General features: G+C 35.2%; 1 protein-coding gene across 1 annotated transcript in view; it reads right to left on the bottom strand.

Annotated features, from left to right (window-relative positions):
* Positions 1 to 478: 478 nt before the first annotated feature.
* LOC136676799 (RING-type E3 ubiquitin-protein ligase PPIL2-like) overlaps positions 479 to 22164 on the bottom strand; it is a 41026-nt gene continuing 19340 nt past the window's right edge. The window contains exons 11-20 of the mRNA XM_066654026.1: positions 20859 to 20934; positions 19599 to 19705; positions 16708 to 16797; positions 15904 to 15937; positions 9998 to 10115; positions 9525 to 9581; positions 7257 to 7329; positions 5732 to 5794; positions 3926 to 4068; positions 479 to 1049 (exon numbers count right to left, since the gene is read on the bottom strand). Coding sequence (XP_066510123.1) covers positions 947 to 1049; positions 3926 to 4068; positions 5732 to 5794; positions 7257 to 7329; positions 9525 to 9581; positions 9998 to 10115; positions 15904 to 15937; positions 16708 to 16797; positions 19599 to 19705; positions 20859 to 20934 — 864 coding nt within the window. The 3' untranslated portion in view covers positions 479 to 946. The remainder of the gene's footprint in view (positions 1050 to 3925; positions 4069 to 5731; positions 5795 to 7256; positions 7330 to 9524; positions 9582 to 9997; positions 10116 to 15903; positions 15938 to 16707; positions 16798 to 19598; positions 19706 to 20858; positions 20935 to 22164) is intronic.

Raw genomic sequence — 22164 nt, 5'->3', positions numbered from 1 at the left:
TGGTAACAATTTACAAAAAGGGTACATTAATTAGGAGGTACTTTAGACAGTTTTAAGCAATAAGCATTACTAAAGATTAAGCAAAGTCACAATTAAGCATTAAGTAATGACAGAAACAAGAGACAAAACTTATTTTAGGATATTATAAATTCCTAAAAGAATAATAGTTGTTGTTTACGACTAATTGTGACATTACCTAACCATTTAGTAAGGCTTATTACTGTCTTAAGTATAATGAATTATGTACCAGTATTGCAAAATGTTACAGAATTAACATTTGGGTTATAATGTGTGGGACCCGTTTTACAAGAATTGAATTCTGGGATTTCCTAGATATTTCATTTGCTGCAAATAAAAGTGATAGTCAAATCATGTTTCAGTCAGCTGTTAAAATTAATTACAATTAATTTTATTATTAATTTAATCACAAATGCAGAGTCATTTCAGATGATTCTATATAACTGAAATATACAAGGTAAAGTTAGCTTGTGCTAGTAGACAGGACCAGCATTACTTTACTGCTAACATAGTAGTACAAGTCCTGTAGTGGGATTAGCAGAAATCAGCATTATTAGTGGAACCTTTTACACTTTTGGCTTGAATTCATCTTATGGCCCAGCTCTAATAGAAAATTTTCAGCACTCCCAACTATGTTTATGCAAATCACATACTTTTCAACAACATATTTATATTAAAATAAAGAACACGCAATCAAAATGCATTAGGAATGAATACATCAGGCTTTAGGAAAATTGATTTATTCTGACATAAAAATACATTAACAAGCGATTAATGTTCAAATAAGCAAAGATTGCAGAGGATTTTTACAAAACCAAAATGACAGATAAACAAACTGCAATCTACTCTACAACTAAGTTTATACAAAAACTATATGAGTGACCAATCTCTATGAAGAGAACTTATTGTACAGTCCACAGGTGATGGTCTACCAGGAGCTGAAGTCTCCGAACCCTGTCCTGCCTTTGGGTTTTTTACTTGCTGTTTCACTGGTGGATAGCTTCGAATCCTCATCATCAGCAGAGCGCTTACTGAACACAAACACACACACAAACAAACCAGATTAATCATTAATCAACTGTCTTATGCACTATAATTATGCATCATTTTGACAGCTAGCTGTCCTTTTCCTAATTCCTAAACCGAATCCTTATGAACCTTGCACAAATGCCTATGATTACAGTAACACTTCACCAATGATTTTGCAAACATTTAATAAAAGCAAATAGTGATTAGCGTTAGTCAAGAGCCCCAAATTCATTTATGGCTTTAAAAGTCAAGCTATGTATAGCAAACCTAGCGATGACCTAATGCTTTAGCTAAGAATATTGTATTGCTGTTGTGTTTTGTTTGTAGTAAATCACTCATTTACATGCATAAATGGCTTCATATCAGTAACACTGCATTGTGTAACTGAGTAAACAAAATTTCTAAGCATGATATGGCAACATTTGAAAGAAAATCACTTTTTCAGTGCAACAGTACATTAATTTGGGTAGCAGAAGTGCATAAAACCCCTCAAACAGAAACATAAAATGAACGAGACAGATGTTTGCGGTCTGTCTAAGTCTAAAAACATGGGATAAAATAAGCCACTATGATTTTGTGCTACATCACATGAATAGTACAAGCACATTAAAGCTGGCCCACCTCCTCATCTCAGTCTCTGCAAACATAGCATTGTATCCAGTGCAAAGAGAAGTTTAAACAGAGTAAAACATACAAAACTGAGGGCATTGAGAACCTCATTCTCTTTTAAAAGAACAATAAATGAAACTGGCCATTCGGAACAAGGCTGTTTAGACATGGGAAAACAGTTCTGCGCTGTTTGATCCTTGTGGTATTTTGACCAAAAGCATGTCACAGATTTCTATAAGACCCCAGAACTGTTTTACTTGTGGGAAAAGGGATATATTATGTTCCCTTTAAGGCAAGCAACATTTACATTTTTCTCATCTCTCACATTTAAACATAGCAACACTAGACCTATTTCAGCAGATTATTGGAAATGAGCAGACCTGTTCAATCCTCCAGAAAAAATAAGATATGTACTTTAGAAATGCAAAAGGTAGGCCAGTTTTTAATTAGGCACTTGCTAAGTTATGCTACATATTCAAGTGCAGGGTCAGTAATTGTGTATTTGTCTTAGTTTTACCGAAATATTTTAGCTGCTGGCTAAATGGCATGCAAAAAAAGTCATGCTTTCTCAAGGGGTAGTTTTAAAAGCAAATGTTGGGACCACACAAACACAAATTTATCACATGTTAATGGATATGATTTTATTTCCAGTTAGTCATGTTCAATGAGCAATGATGTAATGGAAACGTGAACCTAACTGTGAAGTGTGCAAACACATAAAACCGGGCCAGCATAATTTATGATGTGTATATGTGTGTGAGTTGCTACGGTCCCAAGGAGATTTGTGTGTGTGAGAGATAGACCAGTTTACACACAAACAGTAGGGGTGTTTGTGCTTGAGAGTGAGAATGACGAATTGAGTGCGTGTGATGGGTTCACAACACTTCGTGCTCCTGTTCAATTGTGTGTGTGTGTGTGTGTGTGTGTGTGTGTGTGTGTGAGAGAGAGAGAGAGAGAAATCAGTGGGGTGGCACAGGATAATTATACTGGTGCCCTACTGTGTCCACAGTGAGCCGTGCTCATATCCTGTACCCCACTGAGCAATGTTACGACCCCCAAATATCCACCTGCCCACGCACATGTGCACGCGCACACACACCTCATTAATCACACTCTCATCCACAAACAAAATTAAAGAATACAATGCCCTACAAAGCAATGGAGCTTCCAATGAATAGTTTTGCCCATTCAAAAAACAAATTATAAAACTGATTTGGGTTTTAAAGTGTGATTGGGTGAGGCACTTTGGAAGTTAATGTACAATAATCCATATATAAATAAACTGAATTCTGTTCTGAAGGGGAATTTCATCCAATTTTTCGACTAACATTTTAAAATGTTCTTGATTCTATAAGATGTTTTAAATTAAAATTGAAATACACCTTTCTAGAGAAGTCTAGAGTAAAAATTGTTGAGTGTTTATGATGTATGATAACTGTAGGCCTCTAATCACTTGAAGCATCTAATGACTGTAAAAAGTTCTTTCATGGACTACTATGACAGGAAGTGGTTAAAAATTTTGGATGCCATAGGAATTGTTTAGAAATAGTTAGGAATTAAGGTTTAGGGCTAAAACGTATACTGTTAAATTCATGTATAAAGGAGTGGTTAATAATAGCCATGCAAACCAATCAATGCCATGAATATTCCACAGTTTACTTATTGCCTGACAAGCTGAGCAAACAAATCTATAGTGAATCCACTTGAAATTTTCTTGTAAAGTTTTAGATCAGCTTCTAGAGCTGTCAGGTTTTAGAGAAATATAGAATTCTAAATCCATTCACCATTTTGGAGGGGTGCCAGTCCTTCACAAGGCAACACACACACACCTATGGACACTTTTCAGTTGCCAATCCACCTACCAATGTGTGCTTTTGGACCATGGAAGGAAACTGGAGTACCAGAAGGAAACTCACACAGACACGGTGAGAACACACTCCTCACAGTCACCCGGAGCGGGACTTGAACCCACAACCTCCAGGTCCCTGGAGCTGTGTGACTGCAACCCTACCTGCTGCGCCACCGTGCCGCCCTAATTCTAAGTTAAGAAAAATGTAAATATATTAATATTTTGACTAATTATTAAAGATATTATACAGCAATGACCCTTCTCAACTTAAAATATGAATCATGCAAAGAGCCAGTGATCAGGTTATTAGAGGTATCATTAGAGAAGACTCTAATTTTCCTAAGTCGGTCTGCATTTCCCATAACAGCAATAGACAGAAAATTAAATGAAAAGTGTGTGTGTGTGTGTTTGGGGACTCACGCAGCTGCCATGTTGATATATTTGCCGACCCCAGCTCTGTAGGCTTTGGGAGGTTGTTCAGTTTTGGGTTTAATGAGAGTGGACGAGCTCTGGGCTCTTTCTTCTTCCTGCTTCTTAGCTTCCTTCTCCCTCTCTGCAGAAATCTACAGCATTGACACACAAATACATCAACACACAATAACACCTTTATCAACAGGACTGGGTCAACACAGTACAAAGTAACATATTACAGTTTTAACACTTGTTTTCATGAAATAATCCTAAATCCTTGTGCTTTCTAATAGGTAAAGGTGTGATTAGGCTTTACAGTGTAAAAGTATTGATATTAGTGAAATAACCAGGTAGTAGTATGTATTATTGTTTGACATTTACATTTCTTTTTCATGGACTTTGGTAGAGACATACAACTGTATTTAGGCAAGGCTCCTAACAATTTGTAGCCTACATCTGTAACTAAATTACTCTTATTGGTAACTCAAGGGCTTTGCCCGAAACATGCTTTGTTGTCTGGAAAATCAGTGCCTTAGAAGGCAGTGTTTAGACATGAAGGAGCCAATAACTGTATCGCATTTGAGAGACAGTTCCAAGACATGACAAGATTGACTAGCATCAGGTGGAATAACCAACAACTATATTACTGCTTTTGACTGAGAAGAAAAATACAATCTGGATATTAGAACAATATACATGAGTATATAAAAAAAGCAGTGTTTAAAAACACTTTAAAAAAATTTAAATAAATTTTTTTTATGCTATTGACAAAGGATTATAGGAAATTTAAGACAGCAAAGGATACATATATGTTGCATTTATGTACCTCAGGATACCTTTTGTACAAACATTTGATTTAGATGTGACGCACTGTCTTGCTCCCTCAAGTAGGGAGCATTTATTACAGCCATGGAGTTCCTTAATGACCTGGAATTCAAACCATAATTGTGGCGAGTAGTGGTTTTACCCACTACTTCTACAAACCACTTTGCGGGCTCTCGATGCAGCACCACTGTAATGATGTAAATACACATTTAAAAAAAACTACAAATACAATTAGTGATAGGCAGCTGTGACCTAAAGCTTAGTGAACAGGACTTTGGAACCAAAGATTGTAGGGGCGATCCCCTCAACTGGGGGCTTTGGGGATGAAAGAACGCTGTCTGTTGGCTCAATCCACGGAGGAGGTGGCCTTGAGCAAGGTACTCTTGTACAACTGCACTGTTGTACAATGAAAATAAAATACTCTTCAGCTTTTTAAAAATACAGCTTATGCAACTTTGAAAGTTTTTTTTTCTTCAAATGATTAATGAAGTTACTTACATTATTTCTTAGTTAGCTTTAAAATACATTCGTGCTTACTTCTTTTTACTTGAATATGTAGTGTAGCCAGGACAACCCAAACCTTAGCATTCATCTGGCACAGAATCAAATGCAGAGTGTTGACCTTTGCAGAACTGATAGTGCAACATGAAAACAAATCACAAGATTTTTCACCGCGTGATGTGAGCACATGGGCTGTGTATCTGTGGGTCATTTGATGAATCAATACAGCTTTTCCAAAAATGTTTTGTTCAAAGAATGCAAAGCAATGAATATTGTGATTAATTAGTAATGTTATAAAAATTAACAGCAAGCTTTAATCAATTTGTAATACATAAAAACATAATTGCAATACCGATCGCCATATTGTCCAACACTAGAATAAATCCTACACATTATGCTATATTTTTTAGGCCTCAGAGATGTGTCTGTATATTTACAGTAACAGGAAGCAAGAGTTCACATGGTCTCCCTCCCCCCACACAAACACACCTGTGCATCTGCCTCCTCATAAGGATCCACAAACACTGTAGTACTTAGCAGCTTAATCTCAGCCTGTGAACAGAAAGAGAGTAAATGAGAGAAAGAGAGAAAAAATATCACAAATCTATCTGGGGTTTTAGGAGGATTATTGTCATCGTCTTTGAAGAATTTAATGTCCCATATAAATGAGAAAAGCCCTCTTACTGAACTGGGCCACGCTGGCTGGTTAGCATGTTCCCACTAGAGAACTGTACAGATTCAACATAATGTAATCAAGACACCAGATGAAAAAGAGGTCATAGTGTCTAAACCAAAACCTTCTGACTAAACTTATAACAACACATTCAGGGGCATGTCTTTTTAATTTGAACACTCCACAAAAGGTAATTACTGTAAGTAATAACATTTTAGTGACCCAGATACAAGTAGTGTGGTCGCCTTGACAGCAGTGGAGGGCAATATTTTATTTCTCATCCTTTGTACAAAATACTCTCCTCTTTATGCCTTGGATATTTATACACCTTGCAACACCAAAGGTTTCTTTCTCTTGCAAAGGTGTACAGATATGAAGTTTTGCCCTGACAGTGATATGTTTAAAAAAAAATACAAACCCACCTGTCCTATATTGTGATGGGCAGAACTTAGGGAGGCTTTCCATAATTCAACCTAAAGCTGAGCTTTTGCACACCTTATCAAATGTTATGTTTTGTTGATTTTCTAAATATAAACAAGCACATATGCTCTACGTACAACATTACGTTGCACATTAATGTACAATCCAGTATGTATAGCTTCACAATATATATTAAAAATTTTTTTTTCGAAGTGTTGCATAATACACATTTTTTAAAACTAAATTCATTTTCTCTGGCTGTTCAACTAGAAAAGTGGTTCAATTTTCCACAAGAAACAGTCCCACACATCCCAAAGCATTTTCCAAAACAAAAGGCAGTCTAATTTCATATAACAGCCTTCAACAAGCAGTTTTAAACTGAGTTCAGAAACCTGCTTCTAGCAGAGGCTATACTCTGAGAAACTGAACCTCAAAATATTTTACATTCACAAGCCAGGAGTTTCAGGAGTGCTCTGGAAAAAAGAAAACATAAAAGTACAGAAATGTTCATCACTGGGTTTGGTGATGACAGAGGAGAATGGGAGGGGGAAAGAGTATAAATGGTGGGTCAGAAAAAAAGGAAATAAACAAAGCAAAATAAAAGTGCAGAGAGTATTAAGTTCTGCTAGTATGTGAGTTTGAGGGGAGATCCCAGGAGAAATCCTCTTTCATGGCAAAAGCGCTACAGCATGAGTCAGTTCTGTTCCTCTGGGGTATTCAAACAGTAGCAGTGAAATATGAAGGAAAACAGCAGGAGTGATGAGCTGCTGCAAGGCATGCAATAAGAATAAATAAATAAATAAATAAATAAATAAATAAATGTGCCACTATTTATTTATGGCATTCCTGACTGGCACCTTTGAGCAACAGGAATATTTGAACAACATTAGACTGTTAAAATGAAAGAAATTGCTCAAGTACCTTAGGCCTGTCTGTTTTAGGATCACTCTCCACGTTCTCCATAGCTGTGAGAGCCTCAAACCCACCCACAACTCTGAGAAGAGAAGAGGGGCAAAGAGAAGAGTGTCTTTGTTACACAGCATCGAATATACTGCTATAGTTCCTAATATTACAATAAAAAAACAGAGTTGATCTATTCATGTTCCACCCACAAATGTTTTTCTAGCCATTATTGCTAGGCTGAGCAATCTTTATAGAACAAGGCCAAACGAAACCCTTCAGTAATTGACTCAGTGTTTTGTTACATTTTCTGGTGGACTATTAATTTTAAGTAATAAATATTTTGTGCAATATTAATTTCAAACTATATTTATTGCTTGTACACGTATAATGTCACAATTTCTGGAAAGATTGTGTGTAGTTTTTGTTTAATTATCTATTGTAAATTTAATTGTGTAATAGAGCAATTAACACCAATCTGGAATTCTAGTATAGCTTCCAAAAAGGAAGCTTAGTATTACTGTAGCAAAAAAAAAAAATTTAATACATCTGTGGGATGAGTACTGATAGACCAACTTCAAAGTCAAGCAAGTCATGAAACATTCTGGGGAAAGTGCTAGATATAGTAAAGGAATCAAGTTAAGATAAGATCTCTAAACATTATAAACATTGATGTCAAAAGTCCAAGGCATAACATTCCTATCTTACAATTATTTAATTATGCTTGCTTCTTATATAGCAAGTGTTAACACTTTGTACATTTTTATAGTGTACTAACTTTTCAGGTCATCAATACAGTTTAAATATACTTTTATAGATTTTTAAAAGCAATCTACTGATTACTGACTGTAATAATTCCTTATACAGTTTATAGTGTTTGTTTAAGGGATCACACAGTTGTACACAGTATCCTTTCCTCTTTACCAGCTGTTCCTGCAGGGCCTCTGGTTGCTGTCAAAGATTTCCTTTACAAGCAGGGCATATGTCTGCAGACAGCCAATAGGCTGAGAGTTCAGGGGTGTGTGAATGTGTATGGATGTGTGTTTTGGTTATTTGCATTCTGCACATGTTCCACAAACAGCCATGTGTGTTTTGCTGAGGGCATGATTGAGCTGACTGTTTGTTTGTAGGTGCAAGGGTTAGTCTGTTCATATTTCTGTAAAGTTTCTATGATTACAGTATTAATATTAGTGTAGATATGGAGAAGTTGGGGGTTTGTGTGTGTGAAAAACTGATTTTACCAGAAACACATCCAGATTTAAAATAACATATGCAACATCTGTAAATTATATTAAATGTGTTAAATTGTTTTATTGAAAACAAAATATTCTTTGGTTAAGGATAGGCTTAGGTTTAGAAAACTCTTTTTACATATAGATGTACTTGTATATTTATGTATGTATTTACATATAGGTACATACAGATTTCTATGAAAATCTGAGAAGGCATTTTATTTATTGTATTTATTTAAGATTGTATGTATTGTCGTAGGCTGTTAAGTTCAAGCAATTCATGGAAGGGTTTATTTCCACACATTCAATGTTCAGTTTAAGCCCAGTTTACACCTTGCGATAACAGTGGTCTTATACTTCATGGCCCACTGCATGACATGCTGCAGCTAAAAGGTTTTCTCAGATATACTGGGCAATCTCCAATCTACTAAAGTCAGTGTAACATTAAGATTTTCTGGTTATAATTTCACACCGTGAAAATTGTTGCTATAATTGAAGCAAAACTGCAACTTTACTTTTTTCCTTGACCTTACAAAGATGATTATCTGTTTATCTGATGGGATCTGTATGAATAGCCTACCAGTGCTATACAAAATAAATAGGGGCATGGCATGCGTGTGTATGTGTGTGTGCGTGCATATGTGTGTATACAGGAGTTGTTGGTCCAGACTTATGCTGACAAGCCTCTGAATTCCTCAGCCAGAGCCCAAGGATTACAACTCATTGCCAAATGGGCAAGACTGTCTGAAAGGGGGCTGCAGAATGTCTGTGTTTGTGTGTGTGTGGAATGTTCTATCTGAAGAGTAGACATGCTTTCCTCTAGGATAAGCTCTGAACAGTGAGAACAGCAAACATGACATTTACCACTGCCGTAGACACTCAGCAGCACAAACACACCACAACAGTATATACATTTTCAGAAATATGTGAAAAAACATATGCAGTATATACTTCTACAAGTCAGAGTGTGAGCTGCCTCTGACCTTACATGTGCGATTGGGAGAAAACCAAAAGGTAAATAACACAGTAGTAACCAAAGAAAAAATAAACGAATTACCTTCCAAACACAGTGTGTTTACGGTCCAGGTATGTGCAGGAACGGAAGGTTATAAAACTGCAAAAAAAAAGATTGAATAATGAGCTATGGCAAGACATTTGCTATTAAAATCATGTGAAATGTGAAGAATGAGTGAAAATAACTTACAAAAAATATAACTTCTCGTAATTCAAGACATGTTCAACTTTGGTGAGTCTGTAACTTTATTACATGATTTGACTGATAACTATGTTTTACTGTTTACAAATAATGTAATACATTATGAAAATGTCTTCAAGCATAATGATCTTGCATTTTTGATGTAAGCTACCCTTAAAATCTAGTCTTAAATCATGAGCCTTATTATCCAGTAACCACATGCAAACCGTCAGTTTTATCCAGTTTTATTAAAAAGTTACAGAAGTGTGCAGTTAACATCTTGACCTGCTAGCAGACCCTTGCCATCAAAAACACAATGAATTAAAAACACTCACAACTGAGATTTATTTGTGTTTGGTCCCGAGTTAGCCATGCTGAGCACTCCTCTGCCAGTGTGAGAAAGATTAGGCATAAACTCATCCTTAAATGGTTTTCCCCAGAATGACTCTCCACCTGGTACATAGAAGGAAAGACAGAAGGCCGTAGGATAAGCAAAACACAATAAATCAACAGTGAAAAACCAAAGGAGAATATGAATTGAAAAACCAAACGTAAAGTACAAAACACTCTAGTCAATCCTGAAGGGCATCATTTTCTTGTCATAAACAGTTGTGGATGATAGACAATAACAAATTCCATGACATTAACAAGACTGCTCCTCCAATTGCTTTTACTATTTGGATTGCAGCATAGCAACAGGATATTCCTATAATAATGAAAGCTGAAAATGATTGAGAAAAGTAGATTTAATGTGCTATAATAAAATATCAGTGACACATTTAGTTTGATATCCATGACAAATGCCATAAAACTTAATGTTGCAAAGGCAAATGATTTCTGCAGGGAAAAACAAGCACAGCAAACAGTTCCAGCATTAAGGAAAACAAAATGCCTTTTATTCTTTTTTCAGCCACATCAAGTCCATCTATAATAGGAAGATTTTCTGACTCCCACAGGAATGTGATGAAAACTTAAAAAATGAAAAATGATTACAAATTTCCTGATTTATACACTTACGTGTATTTTGTTTATCACAGTAAATATACATTAAATTGTTTGCAGGGTTTGGTACCTACATCTACAAATGATTTTTAAGAAAGCTTTATTTTAAAAATTAAAAAACACTTCAGCCAACTACTTAAATAAAATTAACTATTTCCACCGCAATTCATTTTTTTACTTTATATTTTGCTACCATAATATAGCAAACCTTCTGGACAAATGCTTGGATGCCATTTATTATGAACATCTTATTGCTTTTTATTATAGAATAAACCCATTTTTTTAAACTAGCTAAGAGCCTGTTCATTTAAGTTTAAAGAAACTCTACGTCTTGCCGAAAACATCATTTCTAAGAAGAATTAAATAATTTTCATTGATACTGGGGTTAGAGACATTGAAGACTACTTCAAAAATCATGAGCTTGTGTTTTCTGAATTAATTCATGGTGGCTCTGGGGGTATGTTTAGATAACTGCTGTACAAGCCAGCTTAATTAATTGTCAAAGTAACTGGTAAATTACTTGATTGCTAATGTAACTGGTAGTGACTCACAAAATGAGATTGGTGCAGGTTTAAAACACAACATACCAGCAAGGCTTTTTCAGATATAATAAACAAACGCTTACTCCAAAGACCCCTAAAGATGCTGGACTAATTAACTCCTTTTCCAACCCATTCATACATTCTGCAGGAGAGTCCACTGTTTGTATGTGTTTGTGTGTAAGCAAAGTTCATGTGTCTTTAGACATGACACTGCAATACTCAACTAAAATAAATCTAAATTAAACTCATAAAATGTTTCACACGAAGTGGCAGATGATGCCAAGTATTATTTAGGCATAGTGCATGCAGTATGTATGAAAACCTTTATTACATATTACATTTATTACAAAGACCACTGACCTTGGATCAGGCCTTTGCTGGCCAGCTCAGCAGCTGCCGGCACCACACTGCTTACCGATCTGACTTTCTAAAAGCTGAGCACCCTCGTAAACATTCCCAGAGTGACATTTCTGCATAATTTATGCCCAAGTTGACATTTCCTACCCCCCATGCCACTGACTTGATTAAAAATGGGAGTAGAGCAAACATTCTAGGAAGTGGATGATATTCCTGTCAGGTTAAAAATAATTTGGGAACATGCAGCTTTCATCTCTGCTGTGATGATCAAGTTGATTATGTTCTGTTTGTTGCCCTGTGGGACAGATCTGACCATTTTAGCAGTCACAGTTATATCGTCCTCTGCCCCCCTGACCCTCAATCATCAAAGATGTAATTATCGATTCTTAATGTTTCTTCACTGAGGATAAAGGAGTTTCTGTAAATCAATGTAACTCACACTACAGAAGACAGTATACTGGTTCAAAGGCCAGAATCATTTCTACAACAAAGTGAAAGGTGAATCTAAGTGAATTGTGTTTGGAGAGCTGTTTAATTGTGTATGCCAGTGTGTGAGTGAGAAAGAAACTGTTGGGGATATCAAGAATTATTTAAGATTTTCTTATATTAACATTCAATGAAATGATTTTCTGACCAGACATTTAACTCCTCATTTAAATGTATGTATCAGTGTATATCAATATACAGTTTTGTTACAGAATGATTTAACATCTGCATGAGCCTGAAAAAGTACATATCAAAATTATAACATTTGTTTATATTATGATAGAAAAATTTTTTTGCAATAAATCTAATCATATAATATATTTAACTGATTAATCAGTATAGTTTTAGTTGCTCATTGTTGACCCTATGATTTTTAGATTTTCCTCTTCAAAATTTAATGTGTTTAGTTATAGACATGAGTGGACAAAATGAGATTCATCAGAATGTATATCTTTTTTTCAGTAAATCAAGTACCGTCACCTTCCAAGTCAAAATAAAAAGCTAATAAGAAAATCATTCCTGTAGACAGGCTTGACCATATTCAAAGATGAATTCCATTTGAAGACATCTTTTAGAAGTACCTAGTTTAGCCCCTTTGTAACTGGCTCCTGTGCTAGTTCAGCATTTGCTACTGTAGCTTTTGGAGAACTGTGTTTGAAGTATAACAAATTTGTTGCTGTTTGGCTAGAGCACTAACAAATGTGCTGCTCACTAAAGAGTGTCATGTGAGCAGGTGTTCAAAAGGCAGCTTTCTTGCAGCTGCAATCATGTTTCCTTGCACTGTTCGTGCTAAATATGGTAACTTCCCAGACAAGTAAATCAGAAGTAGTGTTCTGTATCTGCATTTTGTAGTGAAACTTGTATGTATCCAAATTATTTTCTGCCTAATGTTTGCTATCTATTTAGTCTTACTGCAATTTTGGGGATAGTAATGAGGTAAGAAAAAAAAAAAAAAGTTTATTTCAAACTTGGGCTGCCAATATGTTATTGCAGTCAAGATTTGGTACTGAAGCAGTATGCAGTATTCTTTGAGAACCCAAGACCCCAAGAAGGCAGTAGATCTCCAGTTTGTCAACAATTGTTTGAGAAAACTTTTCAAATTTCTCTCTCTACAGTGTGTTTCATCATTAAATGATTCAAGGAAGGAATTTCAGTGCTTAAATGGCAAGGGAACAACCAAAAGCTGTGATCTCCAGTCCTTCAGAAAGCACTGCATCACAAAAGTTGTTCATCAATTAGTGATATAACCACGTGTCCAAGAGATTCTTTACATTTATGTAAATGTAAATAATTTTGGCAAACTTAGTCAAGCACTACAATTTGGAGTTCACATACACCACTTACTACATTACTATCCAAAAAAAGAAGCCTTATGTAAATCATGTTATAGAAGCAGTGTTCCAGATATTTTTAGGAAGAAAATAAACAGTGTGTGATGTGGACCAAAGACAAAAAGGACCATCCAACAAGAACAAAATCTAGAGTCTTTCATGGTTTTGGGGTTGAGTCAGTGCGCTTGGCAAAGGTAATCGACACTTCCATGATGGCAGCTTGAATGTACATTGAATGTGCATGAAAAGTACCCTGAAATCTGCATTTTCCATACTGTTCCAACTTTTTCTAATATGATGTTAGAAATATTAATGTACAGTTCTGTAATATGTTGGGTTTCTTGAGCATTCTTTATGCTCAAAAAGTACATCAACTGAGCCTTAAAATGGCAGATTGGGATGATCCATTCAAATTGGTTTCTTAGCTTAAAAAAAAAAAAAAGAAACAAAAGCAGAGCTTTACAGTGCTTTGGCCTTATTTGCAACCTTTGAGCTGATACACTGGCCACAAACTAATACACTAGTTGTTAGTTAATACAGTATCCACAATGCAATATGTCAAGATACTATGTAATACATAAGCTGTTTAGGTGGTTTAGTGTCTCAGCTTTAGATGCTCTGACTGCAGAGGAATGTACCTTTACTTCATGCTAAGCTGGCAACAACAATCAGGATTTTATCATGTCCAGGTTTGTCTAGCCCTTCATGTAACAAAAAAAAAAAAAAAAAAAAAAAAAAAAAGTGTGCAGGTGGTTAGTTTATGTATGTCACAGTTGACACAATTGACCACAACACATGACAAAATGCAACAGACTTTCTGAAGACAGAAGTCTTCCTTGTGAGACTAGAAGTTAAGATTGAGTTAGAGCGCCCAGCTCAAAAACACATAAGGCTGTTTTATGCAAACACACATACACACACATATATATATATATATATATATTAGTCAAAAACGCACACACCCACACACCAATTCACTCATGTAAAGCTGTGCAGCAGTCCATTAGGTAGGTTCATACCTACTGAAGCAGAGAGAAAAGCTCCTCTCACTGAACACATTTGTACCAGACCAAGGTCACCTTTCTGCCTTCAACTGCCAAAACTGCCAGAGATTTATATGCAGAGGTGTCTGAATATGTGTGAATGAGAAAATGATGAACAAGACCAAGAAATAGATGTTTTTGTTTGTGCCCTGTATTGCGGACTTACAAATTTAAAAGGAGGGCGGCACGGTGGTGCAGCAGGTAGTGTCGCAGTAACACAGCTTCAGGGGCCTGGAGGAGTTTGGTGTGTTCAGCAGTGTTCAGCACTACTGCTTAAACACAATTCACTGTGGTTTACAGCTAAACCGGTTTAACAGTACAGTGCTTTACTACAATGTGCAGAGGTTTGTTCTTATGTGCTTCTTTTTGGAATAAAAAAAAAAAAATCCATCATCGCTCTCAAATGGGGAAAAAAAAAAAAAAAAAGAATCACTCACTCACACACACACACACACACACACACACACACAAACACACACAAACACACACAAATGCCATTTTGTACATTATATCCCTCTAATATAACAATCCACCATTTACTTCCATGTAAGGCATCATAAAGACCTGAACATAACATCTGTGTTTTACATCTAAACCCAGTATACTTTTTGTTGTTTCTCTGGTACAGGCTAGTGCATTTTTAATGATGCTATCTCTATATATAGAGTGCTGGACTCTAGTGAAGTCCCTGCAGAAGGCCTTTGCTCATCAGTTCTTTAGATAAACAAGGGTATACTTGCATGGCAGCATCTCTGTGATTAAGTTCAAGTACCATAACCACTTTCTTTTATTACACCATCAGGAGCAATACATACTTTTACACTGTTACTAGAACAACCATGGGAATATCTGGCCACATATCTACAGAACCAAAGGAATTGCATTTTTCAACATTTTAATTTCTATCTATTGTTTCCTTGGTATGTGTTGAAATTACTCTCTGTTGTAACTGAGCATATTTCCCACTGAATACACTGATAACAGAAGAAAATATCTGTCTGTCGGTTTATATGATAAAGTATGTTGAGTTAACAGACTTTATATCATAGTGGGTCCTAGCACTTAATACATTAAAAATGCAGTTGAAAAAAAAAATTCTGAAGCCCTCCAAGTGGTGTTCTCTTTATCACACAATTAAAGATGCGGTTAGCAGTTGTTTAAGTAATTGTTCAATGGCGAGAAAGTTCTGGTTGCAACTGACAAAAGATTTATTTAGAGCTATGACTCACTTCACAACCGGCCTCCGTCAAAGTGGTGAATAAAATGACCTGTATAATTACCTCTACACCCACGGCTCTTCAGTGCTTTAGCACAGGAGCTGTGGCCTATCCAGAGGCAGTAAATCTTCATAAAAGTCACTTCAAATAGCACCATTCTAATGTTAAATGTACTTTTCCAAAATGAACAATCAGCCTGTGAGAGAATGGCTTTGTTATTTGTGCACAAGTGCTGTTCATCATATGCAAGAAAAAAATCTTACCTGTACCAGTGCCTGTGGGATCTCCTCCTTGAATCTAGAATAGAGAATTAACATAAACAATAATTCATATGACTCATAACTAAAAAAAAGTATCTACTGATTTACCTGTATTTACAGCATATGATATATTTCGGTCAGCATAAATCATAAAGCTCAACATGGATGCTTGCATTAACTCTCACATGTTTGTATGGCCAGCTGTCACAGGCTTAGCTAGAGAGTGAGGAGCATAAATAATGTAAGCAGGCTCAGCCTGAAAGATTAAGTTCTTCAATATACAAACATGTGGAGCAAACCAACTATTCTGTTTCAGTAGTATATCTCATATGCATGAAGCCATTATGACACAAAATCTGCTTCTGTAAACACTTTTTGACGCACACGTGTTGTGGGATCTGATGTGGATGCCTAGATAAAATATCACCCGTGTGTATAAAGAGTCACAGAGTGTGGTTCAATTCAGGTCAACTAACATCTAAGAAATTAGTACTTTTGTGATTCCTTAAGTAATGAATACACTTATCAAAATCAATATCAAGAAGAGCTAGCAGAAGATATTCCTAGGTTCTGAAATGAAATCACAGTTAAACCTCAGTTCCATTGGCGGTGGACATTATTTTGTAAAATGCATGTACAACATCTGACAAAACAGCAATTTGATACAGTTATGGACGATTTAGTGCATTAAAAAGAGTTAATATAGTTTAAATACAGTAAGCATAAATGTGCATTAAAATATTAAAAACATTTTGGGAATGTTCAGGTATTTTATTCAATAAACATATAGAGTAAATCAATCCTTACCATGAAGTTTCTAATGGAACGGTGAAATATTGTCCCATCATAGTAGCCTTTTTTACACAATTTTATGAAGTTCTCACTAGCTTTGGGCACCTTAGAGAAGGAGAAAACATGATATTATCATTCAGTAAAAACTGATTTGCCCTAACATAAAATTAAAACAAAGGGATTCTTACAAATCTTTATGTTTGCACTAGTTTTTTTTTCTGTCTTAACAATTACATTTGATTAATTTATTAAGTGCAGAAGAATCAGGTGGCTTTGATCATTATGCCAAACAAACACAGACTAAGTAAGAATTTAGAGCACATTTCACACAAACAAATGCTAGACGGCCAAGAGGATAGAAGGTAAAGGTGTAAACAGTCACTGCTGATTTGCAGGCACTTGTGCAACTCTTCAAAGAACTTAGTGATTCTGTTTGAGTTCTTCATTGATTTTCTAGGAATTTCAGCTCCTGACATATTCTTGACAGTTTTCCTGGTGTTTCTGCTCCAGGCTATAATGAAGCAGCCAAACAAGCCATCTCAAGTCAGTCATTAAAGTAGATATATTATGGCATATTTCTACTATTCTGTACTTAATGTTAATGGTAGTGGCAGCCAAATATCAGCCAGAATTATTAGACTAAGAAATGTTAAAAACGCCTGAAACATGCAATTCTGATCATATGGTGGTTGATACTGCTTCATCCATTAAACTGAAATGGAGTAAAATGTTCACATTCTGCTCAATGGCAAACCATTTTAATGTGATGTCGATTGAGGAAAAATTATGACAGAGATAATATGTCATATGATGAGTAAGGACCATTTCTCTTTGCAGGAAAACTGGTGTAAAGACTCTTCAAAATAATCCAAAAGGCAAATGGTATTTTAAGATTAGAATTTGAAAACCTTGCCTCACCACACACTTTGAACAAAACCACTGCGTTCACTGAAAAAATTGTGTTTGCCCTGGATATCAAAAACATGGCACAAAAGTCAATAGTATTTTATTATTATTGTTATTATTATTATTATTATTATTATTATTATTATATTTTAAAATTATGGGTCAAATAAGTTATTTCAAAATTATTCTGATACAACTCAAAACACACATATTCAAACAGCTATGAGAATAATTTACTGCAGAATAAAAGCTCATTACACAAGCCCATAAAAAATTAACAATTAGTTAATTAAATAAATAATACCAGCAGGCATTTAATTCAATGACTTTCAAGAGAAACATGCTGGGATAATCTGAACAGCAACTGGTTCTTTCATAGACTGTCAAAGTGTAAAATGTGGAGAAGGAGAGGAAAGTGGTAGACAAAAACAAAATGTTAATTCATAAACAGTGAGCTTCAAATAGAAACCCAGCACAGTGGAAGGAGGGGGGAGAGGGGTGGAGCCAGGGGAGGAGCCACACAAAGGCAGAGGGTTATTTTCTTATCACTGTGACTTCTTTTCTTTATCCTGATTTGACAAGCTGACTGCCAATAGGAGGAGGCAAAAATAGCTCCTGGTTACTGGGGGCAAGACTGGAGAGGGTTGTCACTATGCCTGCAAGGCAGCCTTTACTTCACCCCCCGCTGACGGACACAAAAACACACACACACACACACAAACAAAACCATTCTGGCACACACCATTCTCTCTCTCTCTCACATACATACACACAGACAGACACTTTCATCAGGAGGCCTACATTGGTTTTCATGAACAGGCAGAGAAAAGAAAGCAAAAAAGACATAAAAAGAAGGAATGTATTATCACAGTTTAGTAAGCAGTCCGTGATGTTTACCTTTAAATTTAATACCATATTGTATTTGGTAAAGAGTTATTCCACATTTTGTGTAAATTCATACAGAATGTAAACAAACACATTCCAAAACTGCACACGACAGAGAAACAATTCTTTACAGTGTTTCAGATAAAAACCATGAACTAGATTGTCCAGAAAATAAAACATTTAACTTATTACTCTCAAAACAACAGGTGAATTTACAAAATATATCTAAGTGGATATGAGTGATGTTTGTATTGATTAAAAAAATATTCAAAGAGACATGATTTTTTTGGATTTGTGGCTTCTATCATTACCATCACGGTAAGAATTACACATTTCTCATCAAAAACATCACTAAATACTTTTTATAATCATAAATATTGAATGACGTCAAAATTTTATAAACTGGAATTCCCCTTTAAATGAACAAATTTTGCACTAACTAACCACTTCAGTGTTTATAACATGCCCTAATTGTCTGTTTGTGCCTGTATAACCCTAAGCCTTATCTAACAATCAGAGACAGTTTTCCCTGTATTCAAAGCCCTTATACACATGCAATAATTAAATGTTTAACTTTAATTTGAGAACATTACGCGGCCATTTTCCCTAATTAACTACATAAAAGACTCCTCACTTGGGATGGCAACTGGAAAACTTGTAGAAAATCAGCAAGCTCTTTTAGCTTTCCTCCAGAGACAGAACAATTATGCACACTACATACCCAATACAATTACAGTTTACCTACAGTAGTTTGGAAGCTTGAAATGGCTGGACAGGTCCTGTAATAGAATCGGTTTCCAAATATCGTGTTTTTTCCAAAAGTAGGAATGACTATCTTTCTTTATAAAGATATTTCACTACTAATGATTAATATTGTTCAAAGAATTATGTTGCTTTTAGTCTTAAATTAAAACACTTAAATTTGCTTTCCAACTTTAATTACTCTAGCCGTACAGCATTGAAGAATTTACATATATCCTTGCAAAGGTATGATTCTACTACAGGAACATTTGTACACTATATAAACCTCGTCTTTTGTATAAATTATTCTGACAATATTATTTATTATATAATAAAATAAACACACACACACACATATATAAGTGCCCGGTCACCTTATCACAATGCAGTTCCAGATTCAAGTCTCCTTTGTTTGTGTGAAGGCGAACATAACCCTTCTTCTTCACATACTTGTAGCGTACTGTATCGTCTGCTATGGCATCTGAAAAAAGTGGGAGAGAAAGGAGGATTTCATTTTCCATTTCAGAGAACTGTCTAGAACATGAAGAGAAAAGGTCACTCACATACAAGTTTGTAATTATGTCTCATAGAGTCTACTGCATTAATGCTACCATGAGTAACATTTGCTCCAACATGGACTGGTTCACTGATATAATGAATGGCTGATAATACTGCCAGATGTTGATGGCACTTATTATGTTTGTTACTATCAGCAAAATTATTACTCGTTATGTGGTGATTAATATCAACACCAATATATTCAGTCTATTAAAAAAAGGTATTCAGATTTCCTGAAAAAAAAAATGGGGACATTAAAATGCAATAGAAATATTAACTGTGATTTGTTAACTCCTTTAAAACTTTATTAAACTGACAAAACTCAAAGAAAATATTTCCAATGATTTCTCTTACCACCTTGTGCTTTGTAAATATAAATACATTTTACATTAACTGCCTGCATCACACACCAAAAAAGCAAATTTTACAGAAAATTCATGTCATACATTACACTATAAACATCATCCTATAACATAATTCTATCATAAGATAGAAGGCAAAAAAGAAGTCTTTTCCAAAGGCCCAGCTTTGCATATAAAATAGAGTTTAAAAAAATGCAAGATTGGAAAGAATTTATATCTTTTATCATCTAACATAAACAATGTGCAGTGTTGCAGACCACAAATTATAAATGTGTTGATATTTACAAAACTCAAAGAGAATTGATTTTATTGCATTTTACAAAATGTCGCAACCTTTCTGGATTTGGTGCTTGTAATAGTTTACATGTGCAGCAAACATTTTATGAAGACAATTAAATATAGATTACATTCAAAATGCTATATTCTTATCATGATGAATGGATAAAAAGAAGTTATTCATCATTAGTTGAGCCAAAAATAAACTTTTTTTTTTTTTTTTACACATGTACACATATAATAGTTCTCCATATAATAATTTTCACTCAAACATACATATAATAATTCTCCATTGCATGAAAGTTATTGCTTTGTATATACATTTTTTGTGTATAGATATTTGTATTATGTTTAAGAGCACTCGAGCATAGTAAAAATTGTGAAAAAAATGTGAACATGACTGTAAACTGTGTTTAAAAACAAAGAAACAAAAACTACCTGCTTCATGTATGGTGGCTGGCGTCATAGCAGTGGAAGTAAAAGAGGCAGACACTCTACCTGTGGAGTAATGAGCCTAAAATAAGAAAGCGGGGAGGGGAGGGGAAAAAAAAAAAAAGAGAGATCACTGACAGTGGAATATGGAAATAATTTTTTTCTTCTTGAAGATCTGAAACTAAACTTCGATCGAAGGGTCAAAGTGTGATTGTGAAAGAGGAAGTAAGCACAGGTCACAGCCAGAGTTGAAGATTCAAGTGCCCTCTTTTCTCCTCTCATACTCTGAGCCACTCTAATGGCACAAATGACTTCTCACCTGTAACAGGCACTGTTCAAGAAACAGTGAAGTGTTTGTTTAATGTACTGTCTGTCTGCTGCATTTGCAGCATAAGGTCAGTTTCCACAGAGAATGATTAATATGTTGCACCATTCTTAGAACGGAAAAGTATAGAAGACTTATTCACATGAAAGACACAATAAAAGTCAGTGGGCAGATGTTAACACAACTTCTCATTGGCTTCAACTGTGAGTGAATGTTATTTCCCTGTACTTGGTGATAGAATAGTTTCCTTTAACTTCCTCTATTTAGTAAGAGAAAATAAATCTCATTCACTTGAAGCACACATTTAATAGAAGCCAAAGGACTGTTGTTTTAGCTTCAGTTTCAATGCCTACTCACTGGTGTGTAAGAGTATACTGAGTCAACAAGCAACAGTTCTTTTCTAAGTACATGAAAATTAGTCTGTAGTAATCATCCATATGCTTCAAAAATTTGGCTAAAAAAAGCTGGTGTTTTCTGTCAATGAATGATGATTCTCAACAGCAGAACTGTTCCCTCTCTTTATTTCCTTGTGTTATCACAATTTATGGTAATGTCCAGATGCGTCATTCTGAAAACCTCAGTGTCCTGTAGTGGCCTGCTGCTTCTCTCCACTGCAGAAAGATGCATGACACTCCAGCAAAGAAGCCAAGCTTGTCAGGAAGTATTAGAGTGAGCTACACACACATAGCTATGCTATAATGCTGTCCAAGCACACATTCCACCCATCTAAAAGCAACACAAACCAGAAGAGATGCCAACGTTTAACAAGCAGAGGACATCCTTGGGATGTATTAAGATATTTAGGGATTTCAGTCTAAAAATCAAACAAATTCAATAATGTGCAAACATCAGAGATTAATTTCCATTTACTGACTTTCCCATCAAAATTGTTTTTATGTACATTTAGTAGTTAGATATAAATTTCCTCCAAGGTATCTCTCTAAGGAGATTTGATAAGAAGGGGAAAAGTCAAAGTAAAATGTATAG

The sequence above is a fragment of the Hoplias malabaricus genome, chromosome X2 (genome assembly GCF_029633855.1).
Source record: "Hoplias malabaricus isolate fHopMal1 chromosome X2, fHopMal1.hap1, whole genome shotgun sequence".
NCBI lineage: Eukaryota > Metazoa > Chordata > Actinopteri > Characiformes > Erythrinidae > Hoplias > Hoplias malabaricus.
Note: the sequence above shows the minus strand (reverse complement) of the source record. Positions and strands in the feature narration are given on the sequence as shown.